Here is a 24,307-nt window from a genome sequence, read left to right as displayed (position 1 = left end):
CCGATGCTCCTTTTTAAGTTACCGTTTTAATGTTTTCAACTTGTAGTTTGGATCTTTACATTTTGGATGCTTTGATTGTTGTTATTTCCTCGCTTGGCCGTCTTAGTCATCGTATCATGGATATCCGCTTAACGTAGTGTTGTGGTTCCAGTGGTGATCAGTCCTGGGAAACCGTTTCCATAACTTGATAACAAGGATGAAATAAGTCGATACAAAAATGAATTCAATAAGCATAATGTAATTGCCTTTCAACTGCGGGCCTCGTTAAAACCCCTTACTGTTACCTCAATCTGAGGGCAAGGAGAAAGAGTACCCCCTCCTTAATGATAACACAAAAACTTTTTGTAACAATGTGAGTTTAAAGAAAAAAACAAACTAAATCACAAAGTAAAAAGAAGCAAAGATAAAGGAAACAGAAGTGAAGTAAAGAGTAACCTTCTGGTCGTTAAGCCTTCAGTCCTTTAAGAGTAGAACCTCTTAAGGTTTGTCGTATTCCAAGTCCTCAGAACCTCTCTCCTGTCTAAACGTTCAAGCTTGTAGGCGCCTTTCCAGAGCACTTCCATTACTTTGTATGGTCCTTCCCAATTAGGCACGAGCTTGTCTTCTCTCCTGGGATTGGCGGGCCAATGTCGTTATGCTGTAGCACTAGATCACCTTCTTCAAAACTTCTGTTCTGCACCTTGCGATTGTAACGCAACTCTATCCTCTATTTTAATGCAGCTTCTAACAAATGGGTCATCTCCCTTGTTTCATCTATTAGGTCCTTTTCAATCACTTTGCTACCCACTCCCAAGAGTAATCTTGGACTTGGCTCTCCAATCTCTACAGGGATGACCACGTCAATGAGATAGGTAATTCAAAAAGGCGTCTCCTCGGTGAAAGATTGTGGTGTTGTCCTGTAAGACCACAAGACCGAGGCCAGTTTGTCTGCCCAAAAGCCCTTTTGCTGATCTAGACACTTCTTTAACCCACTGAGGATGACTTTGTTCGTCGCTTCGGCTTGTCCGTTACTTTGGGGGTGCTCCACGAAGGAAAGCTTTTGCTTGATTCCCAGTCCTGTCAAGAACTCTCTGAATTTTTCGTCGGAGAATTGCATCCCTTTATCTGGCACATCGATCTCTGGGATCCTAGATCTAGCAATCACTTGCCTCTATATGAACTTTCGACAATTTGCAAATGAGATACTAGCCAAAAGTTCTGCCTCCACCCACTTGGTGAAATAGTCAATAGCTACAATGAGGTACTTGACTTGTCCTTGGCTACTGAGAACGAACTCAGGGTTGACTCCCCACTGCGAGAAAGGTCGGGAGGCCAGCATGGAACTTAGCTCTTTTGGCAATGCCTTGTGAAAATTCGCATTTTCTTAGCACTTCTTGCACTTTTTTATGAACTCCCGAGCATCTGTCATCATAGAAGGCCAATAGTATCTGCCTCTAACGAGCTTCCAGGCCAAGGCTTTTCCCCCAATGCGATGGCCGCAACATCCCTCATGGACTTTGCTTAGGACGTAGTCCGTCTGGTCGGGACGCAAGTATTTCAGTAGGGTTGATTAAGTCCCCTCTTATACAGCTGCTCTTGTATTACTGCATACGCAGCCTCTCTTCTTATTGCTTTGGCCTCCTTTTTCTCTCAAGGGAGCGCCCATTCTTCGAGAAAACGTTAGATCGGGTAGATCTAAGAGGGAAACTCTAGAACTCGGGTCAGACAGAGGGTCACCAATGGCTCCTTTGCCAAGCCCTGGATAAGAGATCGGTTTCCTGCCCCAGGTTTGGTGTTCGCTAGTTTCAATAGAAGGTCTGCTTTGGCATTTCTCTCTCTGGGCACATGTTGGACCATTACATCCTCAAAATCCTTACACAACTACTATGCTTTCCCCAAATACTTTTGCAACAATGGGTCCCTAGCTCGGTAGGTCCCACTAACTTGCGAAGTCACGACCTGAGAGTCGCTGTTGACTTCGAGCTTTGTTACTCCGACTTCTTTGGCTAAAGTTAAGCTGCTTATAAGGGCCTCATACTCTGCTTGGTTGTTCAAATCTGGGAAATCAAACTTGATAGATTGCTCATAGGTCATTCCTTTTGAGCTTTCTAAAATGCTTCTGGCTCCTCCAAATGCTTGGTTGGACACTCCATCAATATAGAGTTTCCACCGTGTGTTCGAGTTCTCGGGACCAAGAAATCAACCATCACTTGCGCCTTGATCGCGTGTCGGGGTTCGTACTGGATGTCATACTGAGGCAACTCAATTGCCCAGGTCATCATATGTCCTGCCAGGTCGGGCTTCTAGAGGATCTGTCGAATCGCCTGGTCAGTTCCCAGTGTGAATGGGCGCCCTTAAAAGTATTGTCTCAGCCTTCGTGAGGATATTAGCAGAGCATAAGCCAACTTTTCCAACCTAGTGTACCTTAACCCCGCCCCTTGGAGAATTTTTCTTATGAAGTACACGAGCTGGTGAAGCTTATCCTCCTCCCAAACCAGGGTGACCGCCATGGCTTCCTTAGTTACTGTAAGATAGAGATATAGGGTCTCCCCTTCCTTTGGCTTATCGAGTATTGGTGGTTCTGATAAACTCCAATTTTAGAGTTTATCTTGTGTTGAATTTAGTGAATTTTATCTACTTATCTCACATTTTATCCACTTATCTCAAATTAAGAGCATGGTTTTGTGAATCTCTCCTAGTTTACATTTAAGAGTAAAAATATGCTTTTTAGGCTCTTAATTTGCTAAATTTAATTCACTTTAATTCTAGACGATACCTTGATGAGTTTGATGAAGTAATTTCATGTTTAGAAGGCAAAGATTGGATTGAAAGAATGAAGAAAAAGCATGTAAAAGTGGAGAATTCATGAAGAAATAAAGTTTGGAAATCTGCCTAGTTCCACGTACGCGTGACCAGAGATTTCGTCAAGCAACGTGTACGCGTGACCCATGCGTACGCATGACACTTGTCACATGACCAACTTAAAGAAAACGTGGCTGGCAATTTCTGAGCTCATGCAAGCCCAAATCCAACTCATTTATGAAGTATTTGAGGCCAAATTCAAGAAGGAACAAAGGGGGAGCAATTAGTGTAGCTTAGGAACCATGCTTTAGGTCATTTTCTAGAGAAAGAAGCTCCCTCTTCTCTCTAGAATTAGGATAGATTTAGGTTAATTTCATCTTAGATTTAGGTTTTAATCTTGTCTTGATTTAGTTTTCCTTGTAATTTTTTATTCTTACATCTTTGTTCTCTTAGTTTACATTGTTAATTTTTCTTTTATGTCACTTTTATGTTTATGAACTCTTGTTGATTTTGATTTCTATTTAATACAATTTTATGTTTTTATGTTTATTGATGTTGAATTGAGTTGTTATTATTGTTATCTTGCATTTGGCAGCCTTAGATTTTATTATTATTGCAATTTAATATGCTTTTCTTTTTATGCACACCAAGTGTTTGATAAAATGCTTGGCTTAGTTTTAGAGTAGATTTTTTAGCATTCTTGGCTTGGAAAGAAAAGTTTGGTAATCTTGAGTCATTAATACCCAACTTATGTTAGTGATCTAGAGTTGTTAGTTAATCTTGTTTCCATTAATGCTACTTATGGATTGGGATTAACTAGGCCTACTTGATATTCTTCCGATGTTGGAGATAATGTAACAGGCTTAACTCTTGGTAATTATTGTGTTATGATTAATGACTAGGATAGAAAACCTTGATTAATCCTTGCCATGAATGCCTTTTTAGCATTTGTCATCTTTAGTTGCTTGTTTTACTTTCTTTCCATTTAATTTCTCGCTTCTTTATCCGCAAATCACCCCCCTTGAACCTCATAACCGATAACACGCATACCTCACTGCAATTCCTTTGAGAGACGACCCGAGATCTAATACTCTCGGTATTTTTATTGGTTTGCACTTGTGACAAACAAAATTAAACTTTGATGTGAGGATCAATTGCCGGTATGGAATTATATTTGCAACGAAGCGATTCTTTTATTGAGAAGAAATTCCGAACTGACGATTTCCCAACATTAAGTTTTTGGCACCGTTGCTAGAGAATTGTAATGTGTGCTTGTTATTGGTTATTGTTCATATGTGAATATTATGAATAATTTGATTTTTGCTTGTTTTCTAATTTTAGTTTAGGAGTTTGTTTTCTTTATTTCTTGTTAGCTTTTGTTTTTATCCTCTCTTTTTACTATGAATTCTCACCTTTTTTGCTATGAGTTTGGTTCAAACTATGTTGTAGAAAATGAAAGCTTCAATGAAAGTTTGCATCAAGGATTTGAAAATCGAAGGTGGGAGGAGCCTCAATCATATAGACAATCTTCTTGGTAACAACCTCCTCCGGTTTCTTATGGTTACAATCCAGCTCCTAATGCATACCAATCTAATAGATGTGATGGACTTCCTTGTGGTTGTTAACCACAACTACCATATGCATATGAACCCCCTCTTCAACATTGTTATCAACCTTACTCAGAAGTCCCATACCACCATTCACCTCTATATGATCCTAACCCATATCCACCATACCAACAACCATATGAACCATATTTAGAGCCACCACCATTCCAACATCAATACTCCCAAGAACCACTGATTCTATATACACCACCTCAAGACTCTAACCAATATGAACCACCTTCCAATTATGAACCCTTTCTCCCAAATAATGAATCCTCTTTCTCACCACCGCCTTCATTAAATGAAGCTCTCCAACCTTTAATGCAAGAACAAAGAGATCTTTACTCTTTTTTTTTTTCAAAAGCAAGAAGAGCAAAGAGGACTAGAAGCCATGGTGGCTACCATGACTGAAGCTGTTAACCGCATAGCCTCCCACCTATGCTCATGCAATTAAGACACTCCCATTGATGAATCAACCAAAGAACATAGTGAGAAAAAGAGCTTGGAGCTTTAAGGTGAAGAAGAGGAGTTAAAGCAAGAATCGCAACCAAAGGAGGAAGTTGAGATAATTGAGTCGGAAGGAGCAGTTGAAGAATTAGGAGAGGTTAATCAAGAAATGGATTCAATCATTGATGAGTTTTTGTCCACACTAACTAATCACCTCGATGATTTTGTCGAACCTTCTTCCGTTGAGCTTAAAAGTGATGTTAAGGAGGGTGCGCAACCTCCAAAGCATATGGAGAATGATGAAGAATTGGAAGAAGTTGAGCAAGCAATAAATCCTCCTCTTGATGATGATTCCACACCAACGCATGATCCTTTTGAGTTTGAGGAGTCTTCTTCCATTGAAATTGATGTTGATGTTGAGATAGGTTCTACATTACCTCCGAGTTGTGACATGAAATATGGAGAAGAGTTAGAAAAGGTTGGTGAGGAAGTGATTAAATATGAAGAACCTTATCAAGAAGTGGAAATGGAAGATGTTTGTCAAGAGATGGAGGTAATCAAAGAAGAGCACAAGGGAGTGAAACTTGCAAGACCATTGGAAACATCCCTTCTTAAGTCACTGATAAACCACTATTTTATGGTTTATATTGTATTTAATTGAGTGGTTTTATCAAGCTTTTCACCCACTTATTCATAGGATTTGCATGACTTTACAATTCCTTCCTAGTTTAGTTCTATGATTGAAAACATGTTTCTTTGGTCTTAATTTAGCTAATCTTAATCCTCTCCTATAACCATTCGATGCCTTGATTTGTGTGTTAAGTGTTTCAGGCTTCATAGGGCAGGAATGGCTTAGAGAATAAAGAGGAAGTGTGCAAAAATGGAAGAAACACAAGGAATTGAGGAGATGACCAGCGAGAAGTCACGCGGTCGTATGGTTCACGCGACCGCGCGAAATGGAAGAAATCAGAGTGACGCGTTCGCATGCCTGACGCGACCGCGCGGATTGGAAGCTGCACGAACGACGCGAATGCGTGGATGACGCGCACGCGTGATACGAAAAATGCTGAGTGACGCGATCGCGTGGACGACGCGGACGCGTGACGTGCGCGATCTACAGAATTACAAAAGTTGCTGGCAGAGATTCTGGGCCGCATTTCAACCCAGTTTTCGGCCCAGAAACACAGATTAAAGTCAGAGAACATGCAGAGACTCAGGAGGCTATCATAATTCAATTTTAGGTTTTAGATGTAGTTTTTAGATAGAAAGGTTCTCTCCTCTCTCTTAGGATTTAGGATTAGGATTCCTCTTAAAGGATTTAGGATTTCAATTTTTCATCAGGTTCAATATTCCTTTTACTTTATATTTCTCTTTTATTTTCAGATACTTTAATGCTTGTATTACATATGTTGCCTATTTGGCTTATGAGCCATTCATGTTAGGATTTTCTTTATTTAATATAAATTGAGGTATTTAAGACTTATATGTTATGGATGCTTTAGCTTTATCCAATTTATTTTCATTCGAATAGATTTTTCTTCCCTTTTGGCTTTGGTTGATTAATTAGTAACTCTTGAGTTATCAAACTCATTGTTGACTGAAAATTGGAATTCTTCAAGAATTAATTCGAGTTCCAATAACTCTAGCCTTTCCCAAGGAAAGACTAGGACCTGAGGAATCAAAATTAATTCATCCACTTGACTTACCTTCACAGTTAGAAGTTGACTTAGTGGGAGAAAAAATCCAATTCTCATCACAATTGATAAGGATAACCGGGATAGGACCTCCAGTTCTCATACCTTGCCAAAAGCTTTATTAGTTATTATTTTAACGACTTGTTATTTTACATTATTTGTTCAACCCTTTTCAAAACCCCAAAATATACTTTTCCATAACCAATAATAAATCATACTTCCCTGCAATTCCTTGAGAAGACAACCCGAGATTTAAATACTTCGGTTATCAATTTATTTAGGGGTTTGTTACTTGTGACAACCAAAACGTTTGTACGAAGGGATTTTCTGTTGGTTTAGAATCTATACTCACAACGCGACTATATTTTTATAAAATTCTTTACTAGCAAAAATTCCAACGTCAGTCACCATCATCCATTACCTCATTCAAGTGGGTAAAGTTCATATCTGTAAGCTTTCTTATTTCGCTTGAGTATGGTTTGCTTGAAACGGATGGTCAACTTAGAGCTCTTTGTGGAGTGGGAAGTAAGAAAGAGTTGGTTAGTGGTTGGTAACACAATTCAAAGTTCATTATGGTTGAATCATCAAAGTTTAAGTGCAAAGGTTGGTGTAGAACTCAATTGAGAGGATCTAGGAGAGTTTGGTGCCTAAATGAGAATTCACAAGTCTTGTTACCCGGATTGAACTATGGTAATCAACAAGAAGACGGGTGCAAAAACAAAGTTTGGGACCCTGGAATTCACTTCAACAATCAATAACTTTAGGGTCTTGTTACTTGCTTGAGATTTCTTGGAAGGTTGATGCGCCTAGTTTGGGATCCCGGAGGCTATTGAAAACGCAAACATTGGTGGGGATTCAAGGAAGAATTCAAGTATAAGCCACCATAGCAAGAGCATCCCCAAAATGTCCAACTTAAGGACAATAAACAAAAGTGTTAGGTGGGAGACACCCCACCATGGTAACATCTTTTCATTTTTCTCTTTTGGTATATATTAGTAAATAACTTTAAATTCCATGCTCTTTTAGTTTTGTTAAGTTTGTTTGATAGTTTAGTATGTTTAATAAGGTTTAGTAGTATTTTGGTAACTTTTTAGGTGTTTAAATTGCTCATTAAAAGAACACATGTCATGCGTACGCTTGACCCACGCGTATGCGTGACCCCCAAAATTTGACCATGCATCAATGGTGCGTGGATTGTGCCACCGCATGGCCTGCACAGAGAGTTGTGCCAGGACCATGAGGGTATTGTGCAATGAGCACGAGCACCAGTCACGCATACGTGTCGCTTCCCATTTTCCCATTTCACACGTACGCATAACCCACGTGTACGTGTGACCCCCTACTTCACACACTCTTCAACAAGTCGGGCACCACCACCTTAACCAATCCAGAAGATCTCGTCCGAGATCGACCTTGCAGTTTCAGGTAACGCTCAAAACATCATTTTTAGTTAGAAATTGAGTAAAGGAATCATACCTAAATTCTATACCCCTATCATTTTATAACGCTTTAAGCTTTAATTCTATTTGTGTTTCCATAAACACTTTATAATTTTTTAAGGCTTGTAGAAATTGTGATTTATGACTCAACAAGAAAATAGTAATGTATTTCATATGAGCATCAACAATAATTTTAATGTATCACCTAGTTTTCAATTGGTACTATTTTAACAATTGATACTAATAAAATTGAGAATATTTTTTTCTTTGACAAATCTCGTCAAAAAAATTTTTCTAAGACAAAAGAATAACATTAATAATAAGTACATTGGCCACGTCTTTGGTGACTATGTTTCTTGTGGCTATTGGTTGTTAGAAATGGACCAACTAATAAAGAGATGACATGTGATGTTTCTTAGTGTTGTGGTTATCGTAGATGATAGGACATAATTAGATCGTCCAACATAAAGATTCTGTTCCTAAAATCCAGTAACACAACGAAAAGTGAGGAAGGAAATTTAATTCGACGACCGGCGCAAACCCCTCATCGATAATCCAATCTTCAACTAACCACTAGTCGGCCACAACCTCAACCCTCGATGACATTGCCATATTGCAGACATAAGTTCTAGACCCGATTGAATCTTAACCGTCGAATTGGCCATGAACTCAAAGCTCCATGATGTCACGAAGTTGCAGACGAGAACTTCATACCAGTGATTGCATCTTTAACTTCCACACCTGCACGAACTCAACCTTACTTCCGAACTACTCCAGTTGTGCCTTCATAAAACTCTCATTTCAGTTTTTACAATTTACCTCCTCAGCATTTCTATCAAATTTTAATTTTGTTCAAATTAAAGTTTCATTAGTATATTGTTTATTTCTTCTTTTTCTCTGCGAATGTTTAATAAAGACATAAACTTTATCCAGTTTAATTAATGAATTTATTACCACATGAACGGATCATAATCACGGTCAACATAGCTTTCTATCTCTAAATGTCAAAATATCATATATGCCACACCTGTAGTCATTTTAGCCACCAAATAGACTTAGCCACCAAAAACTACACCTACATACACATGCATATATATTTTTGTATGTGTTTATGTGTAGTTTAATTAAAAAGAAAAGTATATTAGTATTTAACTATTTATAGAAAAACGACATAAATGGGACGATGAATGTTGTGCAAAAGAAAAAAATGCGAATTAACAAAAAAAGGTTTTTTAATTTGAATATGGATAAAAAAGTGGTGTTGAATTCAAATGTGGGGAATACAGAAATTTCACAGTCATGTGGTGTCAATGGAACAGAACTCGGACCATGCGAGTTCTCTATTAATAAAAAAATTGAAAACAACAAACAACTCGGAGGGTCCGTTTTCTAGCTTTCGAAATTTATATTTGCCCAACCACAAGTCGGACCATGCGATTTCTTAAGCAAAATTTTAAAATCAAACAACTCGCATGGTCCGATTTGTGTATTCTGAATTTTTTCAATTTTTTTAACACAAATCGGACCCTCCGATTTGTGTACTCTAGATTTTTTCAACTTTTTAAACACAAATCGGAGGGTCCGATTTGTGTATTCCCACAATTTTAAAAAACACCAAAAATTACCATGTTAAAGTATATCATTCCTTTTGTTCCAATATCAAAATTTTTTAGCCACAAAAAAAAGTGTAAGTCTTGTATTTTTTGTTTTCTTTTTTCTTTTAATCTTAAAAACAAAAAATATCAAACATAAAAAATACAAACTAAATATATTCTTACTTATTTGATACTCATTTTTTTTAAATAAGATGATAATTAAGTGTCAGAGGATTTTAACCTCTAACTAGTTAGTTTTTGAAAAAAAATTTATTAGATCCAAAAGAAGAATTAGTATAAAATTTAAGGATGGGCTAAAATTTAATTTTCAAATATAACAAAATTAAAATAAAAATTTTAAAAAGAACTAAACCAAAATTTATGCACAATTTATAAAAAAAATTAAAATTTAGAAGACTATTGCTCCCTTGAGTTATGAGAGAGCCCTTGATTAGATTCTCAACAATAATAAATAATGGACATATTTTATCTTTTTGTTAATTTATCATATAAAATTTAACAATGATATTTATATATATCATTAATTATAATAATTTAAAAATAAAATTTTATTTATTGTATTAGGATTCATAATAAATAGAAATCAATTAACAAGAGTTATACGTAAATTTAGAAGAAATAATTTTTTATTATTCAAAGCAATATTATTCCATGCTCGTTTTATATCATAGAGAATTTTTTTAAGTATTACCGGATTCTGAACTTCATTTAATGATTTATTGCTAATAAAAAAATACTACATGTACAAAACAAAATTTAAATTTTTGATACTTATCTAAATAATTTAATGAACAAACTACTACTAGATCAATCCAAACTCCAAAGTCATTTTTATCGCACAAATAAAATGGGCCATTTTAAATAGGTCTGAAATTTTAAATAGGTCTGAAATTTTGCATTATTACGCTACCCGATTCTGACCAACTCCTCCAACCCGACCCAACTCGAGTAACCTAGGCATTTCTAGTTCCCTCTTCTGGAACTTAACAATACCTCTTTCTTTTCGCTCTCTTTTGTTTAAAGTTGAAAGAAGCCTCAACGAAATGAAAACGCTCGACTAACACGCTGCTCTGCGCCTCTCTCTTTCTCACTCTCTCACTCACCTTCTCCTATGTCTCAACTCTGAAGCTCTCCGCCGGCGGTGAAACTCGTTCCTCCAGCATTGGCCATCGCTCCTTTGTCTCTTCCCGTTGCTCGCAGCAAGCCCCGCCTCAAACTCCGCTTTCAGGTTCAAGTCCCTTCCTGAAGCTCTTCCCTGTTCTCTTACTATCATGCATTATTTTATAATCAATGTATGAAATTATTAATATATGGATTGTGATTTAATCCTATTAAATAGTTTTTTTTTTTAAAAAATCGTGAATCTGTTGTAGTATCCTTTTAGTGTTGTTTATGTGATTGATGGATTGTTAATTGGTGTTGTGGAGGAGGAAAATGTCTTCACTTGGAGGATGTTTTGCAAGTGATGATGATGATCATGGTCATGGCCTCCAAAATCAAACTATTTTGAATGTGTTTTTTAGTTTATGGTTTTTTTTTGTGACTAAATTTTTATTTTATGGTTTATGACGCTTTTGAATTTTTAATATGGAGGTATAGCTTGCTAGACGCTCATATGGGAGGAGGGGTGCTTGACATTGGGGTGGTGTCAGGGAAAATAGAACTCGGACTGTGTGACTGGGAAGATGCAACTCGGACCGTGCGAGTTTCTGCTGCCAAAGCAGACCGACCGATTTGTTGCTACCCCACCCACGTATCGTTGGCCAAGTACTCTCAGAGACGGTGCCCATTTAACACAACCACCCCTCTATTGCATGCGTAAACCAGGATTTCACTTTTCCTTTCTTCCCCAGCCAGTTTCGAAGCCTTCATCTTCTTCCTCTCTCAACCATTTCTGCTTCAAATAACTAAAAAAACCAAAATGTCAAAGAGTTCAAAATCATACGGATAAGAGATTCATTTACTGTGAATTAAAAAAAATAAAAATCCTGCACAATTCAAACCATGCGACTACTAGAATCTACTTCCCCAACAAACAAAACGGACCATCCGATTTGTTCAATGAAAAACCGCAGGGTCCGATTTTCATTATATGAGTTTCATCTCCTCCAAACAAATCCAACCATCCGATTTGCATATAAATTTTTGGAAATAAAGAACTCGGAGGGTCCGATTTCTCCACACCAACTCTGATAAAAAAGCTGTCCCACATAACTGTGTAGAACCCTATCTTTCATAACCCTGCAAAGCACCTACACCCCTCCATAACCAAAAAAATCAGCCGGTTTATGATTATTACTTATATTTTGTGATATTTTGTGTGATTACATGAGATTGGTGATTATCTTCATGGTTCTGTAAACTGGATTGGACCGGTTGGTCAGATTGATCCAACCACGAATCGACAACATTAACGGTCCGATTATGTATAAAACCGCAGATAAAAAAACTGTTGAAGAACTGCTGAACCGGCCGGAAATTGGATGGTCGGATCGAACCGGATCCCGGCCGGTTTACCCGAAAACGAAGCTACTCCTTCGTTTCCTTTCGCCCTTTCTTTCTTTCATTCAAAAAGAAATCACAGAAACTCGGCCAAAAAACCCTAGCACTGTAAGCCTACACCACCGCCGCAAGGAGTGGCATATTGCCGCCGTCCGTCCGTCCGTCCGTCCGTCCAAGTCTTCAACCCCTGTTCGCTGTCACCGATCGCAGCTGCTTCCTCGAGATCGGCGTCCGTCGTCTTTGTGTGCTCAGCCGCGCTTCCGCCGCCGTTTGTTTGCCGTTCACGTTCTCCTCTTCGTTCAGCCGTCGTCTACCTTCGCGTTCTTCGCCGTTAACGTTCGCTCGGCGTTCACCGTTCGCGTTCACTCGCCGTTCACCGTTCGAGTTCGCCTCGCGTTCGTCTGGAAGCCACGTTGCACTGCTTCAAACTCTGCGCCGAACTGCATTCGCGTTCGTCGAACTGCTCTCTTTTGTAGCCGCCGTGAGTTCCCTAAACCCGCCACCAATACTCTGCTTCAAACTCTGCAACTTCTGATTTCTATTACAATAAGTAACTATTTGATTTGGTAGTGGTTTGGATTTTTTTCATAGATTATACAATTGTTATGTTCTCTTCTCTATCACATTGATATTAAGTTTGAATTTTCTTATTTCGTTTTAATTTTACCGCACTCAACATGTTTGATGAAATGCTTTAATCATATTTCTGGTTGGTTTTATAATTTCTAGCTTTTAGGAACTTAGTAAGTTGATTGCATGTAAAATTAAGAATAATTGGATCTTAGTAATTAGGAAGTTTTAGGTGCACAAATAGCATCTTTGCGGAAAACATATTACCATGATGATTCCACTTGCATTAGTGTTCTTCTGGTAAATTTTAACTGTTCTTGTGTTGTTGTTCTGTTGTTCTTCAGTTATCTTTAATTTTTTTTTTTTGTCGGTGTTTTAAAATATCGGTTATGGCGGCGCTATGGCGGTATGGCGCGGTGGAATTTGGCCTCGCCACCATACTGGTCACCGCAACGTGGTTTTCATGGCGGGTGAAAAGGCGGCCGCAATTGCGGTGGCCCCATGGCGGAACACCATTGAAATGGCGGAAATGGCGGGGTTCTTCGGATTTTTTGAAGGAAATTGGGGGTAATTGGGTAATTTAGGAAACCCTAGGTGATACCTGTAACCCTAATTAGCCTCTGTTATTCAAAAACTTCTCTTCCTCTCTTATTCACGTCAAAAACGGCTCTCTGTCTCTGTTCTCTCTTCTCTGTGCCTGCCGTCGACTCTGATCTTTGACCCTGCCCGTCGCCGTTCGTTGCCGCCCATCGTCGCTGGTGGTCGCCACCTGTCGCTGCTGGTGGTTGCCGCCGCTCATCACCACTTCCCTCTCTTTTTCGTTCGTAGTTACATGCATTCCCTTTTTTTTCTTCGTTCGTTCAGTTCATTGTCTCCTTCTCTTCCCTCATAAACCTCTCTTCCTCCAATTTTTTCCCGTTCAGTTTAGTTCACTATGTCAACTTCCAGACCAGTCCCTGATTCTAATACCCCTGCCCTGTCCCTGCCCTTGCCTCTGCCTCTACTGGTCATTCTGCTGGCACTGCTCTTGCTCATCCTGCAGCTGCTGTCCGTTCTAGTAGAATTGAAGCAATGGGGGGAAAATGAGCCTACGGCTAGGAGAAGACAACAAAATAGAAAAAGGAAACAACCTGCAGCTCCAAAGGGGGAACCAAGTTGATGAGAGCTAGAATTTAGATGGTTTATTTCATCATTCTTTAGTTTAAAGACATGATGAGACAATTGCTTTGGTCTTTCTTTTAAGTTTAGCTTTTATGTTCTATGTCTTATGTTTATTTGCTGATTTTTCTATTATATTTGCTGCATTAATTGGATGTCTTATGACTAGAAAAATGATTATATAGATTAGATTTTATAGTTTATTATATTTGCAATTATTCTGCATGTTTTTTGGTACATATATATACATTTTTTAGGTAATCCGCCATTTCCGCCATTTTCCGCAACGCTATCCGCCATTATTTTATGGCGGATTTTTGGCTCACCGCCATGAGCTGCCATCCGCAATCAAAAACTTTTGTTGTGATTTTCTGTTCTTGGTTTAAGCTGTGATTGAAGGTTCTTTGGTTTGGGTATTCTTCACTTTCCTGTGAGCTTAGCTTTTAATTCTGAGCATACACGTATCAAATCATTGTTTTCAGCAATGGTGATTTTTAGAAATTTTTTTGGGTTGCTTTGTTTTAAATGTTCCTATTGCTGTTGTGTTTTTCTGTGATTTAAATGTTCTTTTGATTTTTTTTTTCCGAATGCCCACTCAGTGCTTGGTTGATTGGTTTTGCTCACTGATTGTATTTGATGATACATTTTAAATTGATAACTATTACTGCTTTACTGTCTGTTTCTGTAGCTAAATTTTATTAAAGTTTTATGAATTTGCACCGCCTATGTTACTGATTCACTGTTCCTTCATTGCTTTTTTTTTGTTGTTAATCATTGTGATGAGCTTTGTTAAAATCGGGTTGAAAAAGGTTTATCTTTCTTCATTTTTCACTGTTCTAACTTTTGTTCTTATTAAAAAATTTGCAATTGGTGATCAGTTGATTTATTATATGCTTCATATTTTCATTGTTCTGTTCTTATGAAGAAAAAAATTGCAATTAGTGATTGTATGATTCATGTTTTGATTGTTCTGTTATATAAAAAAAATTCTGTTTTCATTGTTTTGTTCATTGTTTAGTTGCACTGTCCCTGTTCTTGATCTCCTCTGACTTGCTACCCCTCCTCCCTGTTGGATTCTTTCTGTTTCAGGCTTTGTTATGTTTTTGTTTCAGGCTCTGTTGTGTTTTTATTTCAGGTTCTGTTGTGTGTTTGTTGTGCAACACTATCATTTTTTGTTTTACTTTTTGACTCAACTACATTAAGACAATATTCTCTATCTTTAACTTGTGCATTGTAATTCAATCCAGCTATTTTTAATGGAAGTATAATTATGTTAATTGTCAACAAATTTGCAGCAAGTTTTTGAATATTTTGATGATTAATTACATTTAGTTGGTCTGTTGGTGATATTTTATGTAGGGTTTTAAATTTGAAAGATATTTAGGAAGTTTGTTTATAATTTAGTTATTATTTTATTATGGAATGGTTTTTCCGGTTGAACCATGGTTAGACCAGTTGGACCAGTAAATTAGTGAACCAGTAACTAGAACGGTTTGATGATCGGTCCGGTTTTCAGAATCTTGATTATCTTTTTCATATTTGTATTAGTACATTGGTTATTTTTGCTCGAGTCTACGTTACTACATTATGTGCCATCATAAGGATTTTTGTGGGACTTGCGTTCAGTGATGCGTTTCTATGTTTATCGGTCCTTCTGTGCATGTATATGAACTCGTTACTGACAACCTTGGTTTGGATAAATCCAGACATGGAAGGCAGCAGCAGCAATGGTGGTAGCGGGAAACGCGAGGAAATTGTGGACGTTGGATCGGTCGTTGAAGCTGTTACTGCAGAGGAAGGTGATGCTCCCCTCTACAACGTTGAGAGCCTCTGCATGCGTTGCGGTGAAAATGTAATCTCTCTCTCTCTCTCTCTCTCTCCCCCTCTGTGTGTGTGTCTCTCTCTCTCTCTCTCTCTCTCTCTCTCTCTCTCTCTCTCTCATAGCCTTTGATTTTTTTTTTGTTATTTGATTTCTCACTTTCTTTTGTGTGTTGTTTGTTTCTGTGGTTATTGCTGTGTGAGCTGGATTCCACTTTAACAGTGTCCGCTTTTAGAGTGATTTTGATTTCATTTCTGTTGTGTTTCGCAGGGGATTACAAGATTCTTACTCACCTTAATTCCTCACTTTAGAAAGGTATGTGTGCTTTATCCTTATGGAGTTATGGTAATGCTTCAATAATTTCTTTCTTTGCCTTTTAAATAGGAATTTATTGTGTGCTTTAATTAAATGATTAATTTTGAAGCATGAATTTGTGATTATGGTATGTAAGCGTAATGACTTGTGGCCTTTGACTTTTGTGCAGATTTTGTTGTCAGCTTTTGAGTGTCCTCATTGTGGTGAGAGGTGAGTTGCTCTTTACTATGAACTATGTTTATTGGCTGCAATGTGATTGCTTGCTCTAATTTCATTTAGTGTCTTTGTTTGCCCATTAGGAACAATGAAGTACAGTTTGCTGGTGAAATTCAACCGCGTGGTTGCTGTTACACTATGCAGATCCCATCTGACAATCCAAAGGTTGTGTTGAATGGAATTATTAGTGTTTGGCTTCCCCTGATTAGTAATTAGTTATATTAGTTTGAACAAACTAATGTTGCCAATGGATGGATTAAAACATAGTATAAACAGAATATTCTGTTTAAGGATTATACAAGATTGACTTGAGTGGATGTGCTCGAGCCTTCCATGTCTCATCACATGGTTTACTAGTGAGGTATCCAACAGTGAGTCTCCACATTGGAATTTCTTTACACTATTGACCAGGTCTAGGATGCAGATTCATTTGCTGCTGTTCATTTATTCAGAATACTTCCGTTTTTAGCCAAATAGACATATGTTTTAGTGAGGGGTCAATTATGTAACAAGTTTGAAGTAAATGACCTACTAATGCAAAGGAAAACATAATGAATAGTGGCTCGATAAAAGTTGATATTGGTGTGCTTGTGAAGAAAGGGGAAAGATGTCATATTCTTTAACCCTTAGTCCCTGACCAAAGTATTTAAATGGGAAGACATAGAAATGTCTTTGGAAGTAGAATTGTTAACATTTGTTCAAAATGTTAATTTTATGGACATTACTTATGTTTTTGCACCCTTATTTTGGGTTTGGGGCTTTTTGATTACTAGATTTCATATGAGCTCCTAAACACATTGCACTCTCATCTTTTTTCTCCTTTTTAAAATGGTCTTTGTTGCCTGTGTCATTTGATGCAGATGCTTGACAGACAAGTGGTAAAATCAGAATCTGCTACCATTAAGGTACTTAAGCTGATGATGCTTATCTTTCTGTACTTTCCTAAACTTTGTTTACATTCTCCTATTCTTTCAGTCCCTATTATATTTGTATAAACTATGAACATTTCGGCTTATTGGCATTTTGATTCATTTCAAGTCTTGACATGCTGTTGCTGCTCATCTGTGGCATCTTTGTCCTTGGCATTGACATTGCTATATCTAAAAGTTGCTCTGATTAGAAGACATAGAGGAATGCCGTAACATACAATACGATAACAATTAAAAAAGACCTGACTATGAAATTTGGTATTTGGTAGAGCTGGCATGGATTGTTTCATGTGCTTGACCTTACATTGTAGGTTAATGCTTGATTGTTGTGACTTTTACTTTATTGGTCTTGCTGTGTATGCATATTTTGTTGAATTTATGACTGCTGCTTGGTTGGTGAACTCTCTGTATTAGCAGTATATTATTTGCCAAGGGTCTTAGTTAGAGGATCCTGTATTATATTTGTTTATGCACCATTTTAATTAGTGATTCTTGGTGAATATAAAATTGTGAATACGTAATGTGGTTCTGTTTTTTGAAGTTTTGAATTGTTTGTGCAATTCATGATAGACACACCACTTATATGTATGTGATTATGCAGATTCCAGAATTGGATTTTGAGATTCCACCAGAGGCTCAGCGTGGTAGTCTTTCAACGGTACTTTTGATACATATTTTTATTTATTCTTTTCTAATTTTGAAGATTGATGATGTCTTTTTTTTTCCTTTTATTTCATTTTTTTGCTTGTCTAACATTTTATTTTTCAATGAATATGGCCTTCTTTTTGACATGCATATCCGGCTTTAGTGTTTTATGCAATTGAATAATTGATTTTGGCCAAAGTTATTTGCTTATGCAAAACCGTTTTAGGAATTGACCTTCAATTGATCTAGCTGAGTTATAATGAACAAATGAACATGTTTATGTTTTCTTTATTTCAGCCGGTCAAAACATAATTCCATAAGCAAAAATAATACCCATTATCCATTCGTTGATATTGAGTTTTTTCTTTCTTTTTTTTTTTTGGCTGTAGGTGGAAGGCATACTAATGCGAGCTGCTGATGAGCTTCAGGCCCTTCAAGAGGAGCGCAGGGTACAAATTTTTTTATGCTTTTTATTCAATTTTTGATGTAACATTTGGCATTCAGTAACTTAATATAAGATTTTGTCTTATAGAAAGTGTCTCCAGAGACAGCTGAAGCCATTGATCAGTTCTTGGTGAAATTGCGAGCCTGTGCTACTGGGGAGTCAGCCTTCACATTTATTCTTGATGATCCTGCTGGAAACAGCTTTGTTGAAAATCCGTAAGTGATTGCAAATGGTTGTATTACATTAGTTCTCTCCATATTATTTCACATCGTATCATATATCTTTATTGTATACCACTTTGAACAGAAACCTGTATGTTATTTAGACAGCTTGGTGCCTCTATTTAGTGCTTCCTTTGCATCAGTTGAATGCATTGGCTACTTCTGTTTACTCTGAACAGGTTTGCGCCATCATCTGATCCATCATTGACTATCAAGTTTTATGACCGAACACCTGAGCAACAAGCATTGTTGGGATATCTTGTTGATTCTACACAGATTGAAGGAACTCGCAACGAAGCACAAGCAGGGGGAAATGCTGTGGTTACTGATCAAGTGAGGGGAGAGCCACATGGATCTGTAGGGGCAACTGCTGGTCATCGAGCCATTGCACAGAGTAATAGTTCAGAAATTGCGGAAGCCTTATTTCGATACACTGCACCGGAAGAGGTATTAATGCTGAACTTTGTATTGTTGAAAACCTGTGTTGGGTCTCTTTATTTTGTTGTAACTGACATGCTTGCTTGTGAACGACAGGTGATGACTTTCCCTTCAACTTGTGGTGCTTGTGCCACTAAGTGTGAGACTAGAATGTTTGTCACCGGTATCCTTTTACTACTTTTATACCACTTTCTGTATGTTCTTTTGTGTTTTTAAATTTGTTAGAAGGATTGTCCATTTTACCATCAACAGAAATCATGGTTTAAAACTTTGAACTGTTTGATTTGAAGGATTAATACTTTAGTAATGAAACCCAAAATCCTATAAGGCTGGTTTGCTTTAATAATTTACGTGCTTATGCTTTCCTTTGTTCCTAGCTGAGTCCATGGTGTATTTTTCAGTTGAAATTTTATCTCAGATATTTTGATAGCTAAATACCACAAATTAAACACCCTCATAGTTTAACCTTAGTTTTGGATTCAGGCTAGCTACCCAAGATTAATTTCGAGATTGTTGATAAAAAAAAAAAATTTGCAAACTGATGTCTATAGGGTGACATGTATGCCAAGAGCTTCATTTGAATGCTTTGGTAACAGTGACTCACTTTTCAAAAACTCCGAAATATTGGCAGAATGTGTGTGAGCAATTTGCCTTGTTAATTTATCTATACATTTTGTTAAGCTTAACAATTCACAGATATTCCATACTTTCAAGAAGTAATTGTAATGGCATCCACATGTGACTCTTGTGGCTACCGCAACTCCGAGGTATGTTCTGATTTCTTGAGTGTAGATGTCTCTCGAGAGCTGGGATAATTATTTATTTCATCATGCAGTTAAAACCAGGTGGACGAATTTCTGAAAAAGGCAAAAGAATTTCACTTCATGTGAAAAATGTTAACGACTTAAATCGCGATGTAATCAAGGTATGTGAGCATCTTTATTATAGCAACAGATGCAGTTGGGTGGTTTGACTTAGAATAATTAGATATTGAAATATGAATATGGTAGTAAATCTTTGCTTTCAGTAAAGAAACCAGCTCCCTGGATTCTTTTGAAGTTTTGCTTTCAAAATTGTAAATCTGTTTATTTTATTTATGATTTGTTATTAATTTATTATGATACTTCAATGAAACTATAATTGCTATGAGCAGACTGAATCATAAGTTTTGTATTTCCGAAGCTTCAAATTGATGGTTTTATTAAGAGCTTTTGTCACAAATTATGGCTTTCCTGCTATCAATGTATCCTGTTTTCATCTGTGTTAACTGCTGTTATGATACTTATGTAGATCTTTCCACTGAAAGTAAACCTGTAAGGAAAATGTAGTACCTTACATATGAATTCTTCATTCTTTTGCACGCTCATCTATTGTCAACTGTTGATTTTGTGTGGTATGAGTCCTAAAAATATAATTGTCCCTCAATAATTGTTACATATTTATATATTATTTTTTAAGGCATTATCAACCTCGTCTTATCTTCTTTTTTTAGTCTGATACTGCAAGTGTAAAAATTCCTGAACTTGAATTGGAATTGGCAAGTGGCACCCTTGGGGGTTTGGTTTCAACTGTTGAAGGTTTGATTACAAAAATTAACGAAAGTAAGTGCGCTCTTTCTGTCACATCACCCCACACATTTGCATGCACACATAATAACAGGACTACCTATCCGATCATAATAGGATCTTTGTAGTGTTCATATTTGTGCATGAAAAGGAAAAGACAAATGGTATTGTGCATAGATTTAATTGAGCTTCAAATGTACAAAGTAATCAAATTTCAACCACCTCTAACATGAATATTCTTTCCAATGTGAATAATCTGCATCAAGTATGGTGGAACAGGCTTCTAAATGTTAAATGTTAATGTGTTGGAAAAATTGAATTTAAGTTGTTCTCCTTTCATCCATAAGTTTATTTTCCTTGCTCTACTTTATCATTTATATATGTAATATTCATTATGCTGGGTTTAATCCTGTACATTTGCAGGCCTTCAGAGGGTCCATGGATTTACTTTCGGTGATAGTTTGGATGAAAATAGAAAAAGCAAGTGGCTAGATTTTAAAGAAAAGCTAGACAAGGTAGAGCGTCTTCTTTATAAAATAGGAATAATTTTCTCATAGCATATATTCTCGCAGAGTCAGTTGCTTTCCTCATTCCTCTCATGGTGGAGCACAAAACTTGCTATTTTCTGTTCCCAGGGAACTAGCATTCTACTTTTGAGCTCCAACAGAGTTCAGATGCTTTCTAAAATATCAGTGCTTAATAAGCAGTTGCTGTCATACAATCAGTAGATTCCTATCCTTGAAGGACTTTTACCTAATGGCATCTTTTTATTTATATTTTTGTGTGTGCAGCTTCTTAGCTTGGAAAAACCTTGGACTTTAATTCTTGATGATGCATTAGCCAATTCCTTTATAGCACCTGCAACTGATGATTTAAAAGACGACAATCAATTAACGTGTAAGTGTTTCTTCAACAGTCTTAGACATAAAGCCATGCTTAATGAAGTTCATATTTCCCTAGTTTGAAATTAAAATCTGAATACATATTTTGTCTTTGGTCCTAGCCATTGCCCAACATGCATCAGCGTATTCTGCTTCATTTGGTCAAGTTACTGAGATGATAATAATATGCTAATCTTTGCATTAAAGTGGACTGAATTGAAGAACCAAACCAATAAATAAAAATTTATGCTCTTGGTTTAATCACCTTATGCTGCTTGCTTGTGTAGTACAGTTGTAACCTTCAGATTTCAATATGCTTGGCCAATAAATCATGTCATTTCAATATACTCTTTTCTAGAACTTGCCAATAATAATGTTCTCGAATGATAATTCTTGCATTTGACAGTTGACACTCCTATTTGAACTGTGTACTAATGGACGATATTTCTGTGCCCTTTATGGATGTGGATAATGGCAAAGATGATGATGATGTGTATTTATTGATAGTTGGTTGCTTGTATTCATCTGGATGAATCGTTCTTCATCTTAATATATTCTTGTGTTATGTTTTTCTGTTGTGGCAATTTCATTGCTCTGGTTGCTGCAGTTGAGGAGTATGAGAGGTCATGGGAGCAAAATGAAGAATTAGGCTTGAATGATATGGATACTTCTGCTGCCGATGTTGCTTACGAATCAGCAAATAATACTAAAGTTGAATGAACACCGCCTCCTCTCCTCTCATCCTGGTGGCTGCCGGAACCACCCTAATTAATTGAAGAGAAGATGGAAGAATTGATGTGCCAGATGAAGAAAACCAAAAAAGGAAGAAAAATTGGTTCTTTGATCCTCATGTACTAGCGCTTTTTTATTATTATCCATTTTTTGAAAAAAAAAATGCATGCAATCTTGCTATTTTTCATATTTTTGATATAATGTTTTGAGAGAGAATCTTTATATAAATTTGGTAAGCATCTGTCTTTTTGTTTTAAGAGTTTAATTTTGATGCAGTGACCGTAAAATGTTTTAGGGTCATGTAATTATATCTAGTTTTTTTTATGACTATTCACGCGGTTAATGTAAAAAGTTCTTTTTGTTGAGGTGACGTTATATAATTGGAAGTAAAATTATTATACATTTGTGCTTTAAAATTAAATTCCTGTTTCAATTTGGGGATCTTCATACTTTTAAGGATAAAGAGCAACAAGAGTGGAATGTGAAAGCATTGTGCACTGAAGTTTTGCATCGTCACCACATTATTTTGGGAGATGAGATTGGCAAATTGCAAACCATGAACATTAGGCGAACATGTTATCATTGGAAGTATTTAAGGATCATCCATTGCCTTTTGTTTTTGTTAATAGTCAAAATGATTGTGCTTTCATTTTTGGGATTATTTTGATCAATAATTTTGTCTTTTTTTTATATAAATGGAAGACATGATCTTTTTGTAAAATACTATGAGTATGTGACATTAAAATATGAAATATTATTTGCTGGATATAATTAGGGTAAATAATTGAAAAAATTATTATAAAAGATTATTAAAGAGATTTAATTATTAAAAAAGATTTTTAATATTGAAAGGGGAGTTTTATGGTGTGAATGGTATTAAATATGCACACCTGTGGATATTATGTGGAGAACTTTTTCATTGAACACGTTTCTGTTGTCTATGTTCACAAGAGAAGCTGATGGGACATCATGTCAGGGAGCAGCAGATATTTTGCAGATGTACTGCACGGTCCAGAAAAATTAATAAGTATGATTAGGTGCTAATTATTTTTGGGAGTTGGGACTATTGGGCAGGTTCTATTTTTTTTTGTATGTGATCATGACTAGATTTTGGGTTTGGGTCATCATTTTTTGTGCAACTGTGCAGAAAGAAATTTCGTTGTGGATAAAAAGTAAAGTGTAGCATTAAAAAAGAGATAGACTAATGTGTATTTGGGATTTCTTTGGGTAAACTGGCTTTTTAATTTTCAGGAATGTGGCTAAGTTTGGGTAATTGTTTTTTTTTCTCAAGGTGTTCTCATAAGATGGAAGGGATTGTATATTATTAATGGATAAAGAAAACAAGAAGGATGTGGTGCATTATTTTGATATTTAACAAAAAAAATTTAAAAAATAAATAAATAAATAAATAAATAAATAAATATGTGATGTATGTTACTGTTCATACCCTGGCCCAATGTTAAGGGCCCAGGTCCAATCGAAAGGCCTGATCCAATAGATTAAGCCTAGCGAAGCACCGACCTCCACTTAAGAAGTCGGTGTCAACCACGACTTAGTATGAAGAAGTCGGTTATGAGATTAGCTGGCAGATAAACACTCATTCAAATGAGTAACCGCCCCTGAAATCTCTCTAACCACTTCATAAAGCCATATCTTAACCTCCCTAAGATAATGGGACGGTTACTATCCTAAAGATACGGCACTACTCTAACGGTGGTTATTGGCTCACCACTATAAGTACACTGACACGCCTCAGGTATCTTCAAGTCCAATACTCTCTAGACCTGCTTACGCTCTTGCTAACTTAGGCATCGGAGTGTCTTTGCAGGTACCACCCCCCATTCACTCGCGAGCACAAGTCGGACGGAGCCCCCCGAGTTGCAGATCCACCCGGAGTTCTCCTCCTTCATACACTTGGGCCGCCGAACGCCATCCATTGTGTTAATCTCCGATTACCTACCGTAACATTGGCGCCGTTGCCGGGGACCCGCGAGATCATCCCTCGATGGCAGATAGATCCCACGAAGAAGGCCATGCCGAAACAGATTCTGAACAAGAGAATCTTGACATGGGTAATGACAATGAAGACATGGCCCAGCACCAAGACAATGACCAACACAAAGAGGGTACCTCCGGAGTAAAGAATCCGAAGGTAAATTCCTCAGATGGGCGTGAATCAGAAAAAGGCGGACCACCCCATGTAGCTGAGTTAATGGGATTGGTCCATAGCCGCTTGGAACAATTGGAGCAAGAGCGGGAGAAACAGAAGGAAACCGAAAGGTACCTC

General features: G+C 37.0%; 2 protein-coding genes across 3 annotated transcripts; one reads left to right on the top strand and one right to left on the bottom strand.

Moving 5' to 3' along the window:
- Positions 1-856: 856 nt before the first annotated feature.
- LOC130974902 (uncharacterized) lies at positions 857-2,073 on the bottom strand. Its single transcript, XM_057899742.1, has 2 exons — positions 1,924-2,073; positions 857-1,150 (listed from the first exon to the last, which is right to left on the bottom strand). Exons 1-2 carry the CDS (start codon positions 2,071-2,073, stop codon positions 857-859), a joined length of 444 nt encoding a protein of 147 aa, XP_057755725.1.
- Positions 2,074-10,640: 8,567 nt separating this feature from the next.
- LOC130974240 (uncharacterized) lies at positions 10,641-22,422 on the top strand. Of its 2 annotated transcripts, none has more exons than XM_057899039.1 (17): positions 10,641-10,812; positions 15,521-15,666; positions 15,904-15,948; positions 16,118-16,158; positions 16,248-16,329; positions 17,025-17,069; positions 17,695-17,751; positions 18,128-18,187; positions 18,271-18,398; positions 18,584-18,851; positions 18,939-19,005; positions 19,539-19,609; positions 19,678-19,767; positions 20,335-20,443; positions 20,831-20,922; positions 21,199-21,304; positions 21,896-22,420. In XM_057899039.1, exons 2-17 carry the CDS (start codon positions 15,523-15,525, stop codon positions 22,006-22,008), a joined length of 1,518 nt encoding a protein of 505 aa, XP_057755022.1. In that variant the 5' UTR covers positions 10,641-10,812; positions 15,521-15,522; the 3' UTR covers positions 22,009-22,420. The 2 variants fall into 2 exon arrangements, with proteins under 2 accessions (XP_057755022.1, XP_057755021.1); XM_057899038.1 differs by lacking the exon at positions 10,641-10,812 and adding an exon at positions 11,538-12,567 and having other exon boundaries at positions 21,896-22,422.
- Positions 22,423-24,307: the final 1,885 nt, after the last annotated feature.

The sequence above is a fragment of the Arachis stenosperma genome, chromosome 4, assembly GCF_014773155.1.
Source record: "Arachis stenosperma cultivar V10309 chromosome 4, arast.V10309.gnm1.PFL2, whole genome shotgun sequence".
NCBI classification, from domain to species: Eukaryota; Viridiplantae; Streptophyta; class Magnoliopsida; order Fabales; family Fabaceae; genus Arachis; species Arachis stenosperma.
Note: the sequence above shows the minus strand (reverse complement) of the source record. Positions and strands in the feature narration are given on the sequence as shown.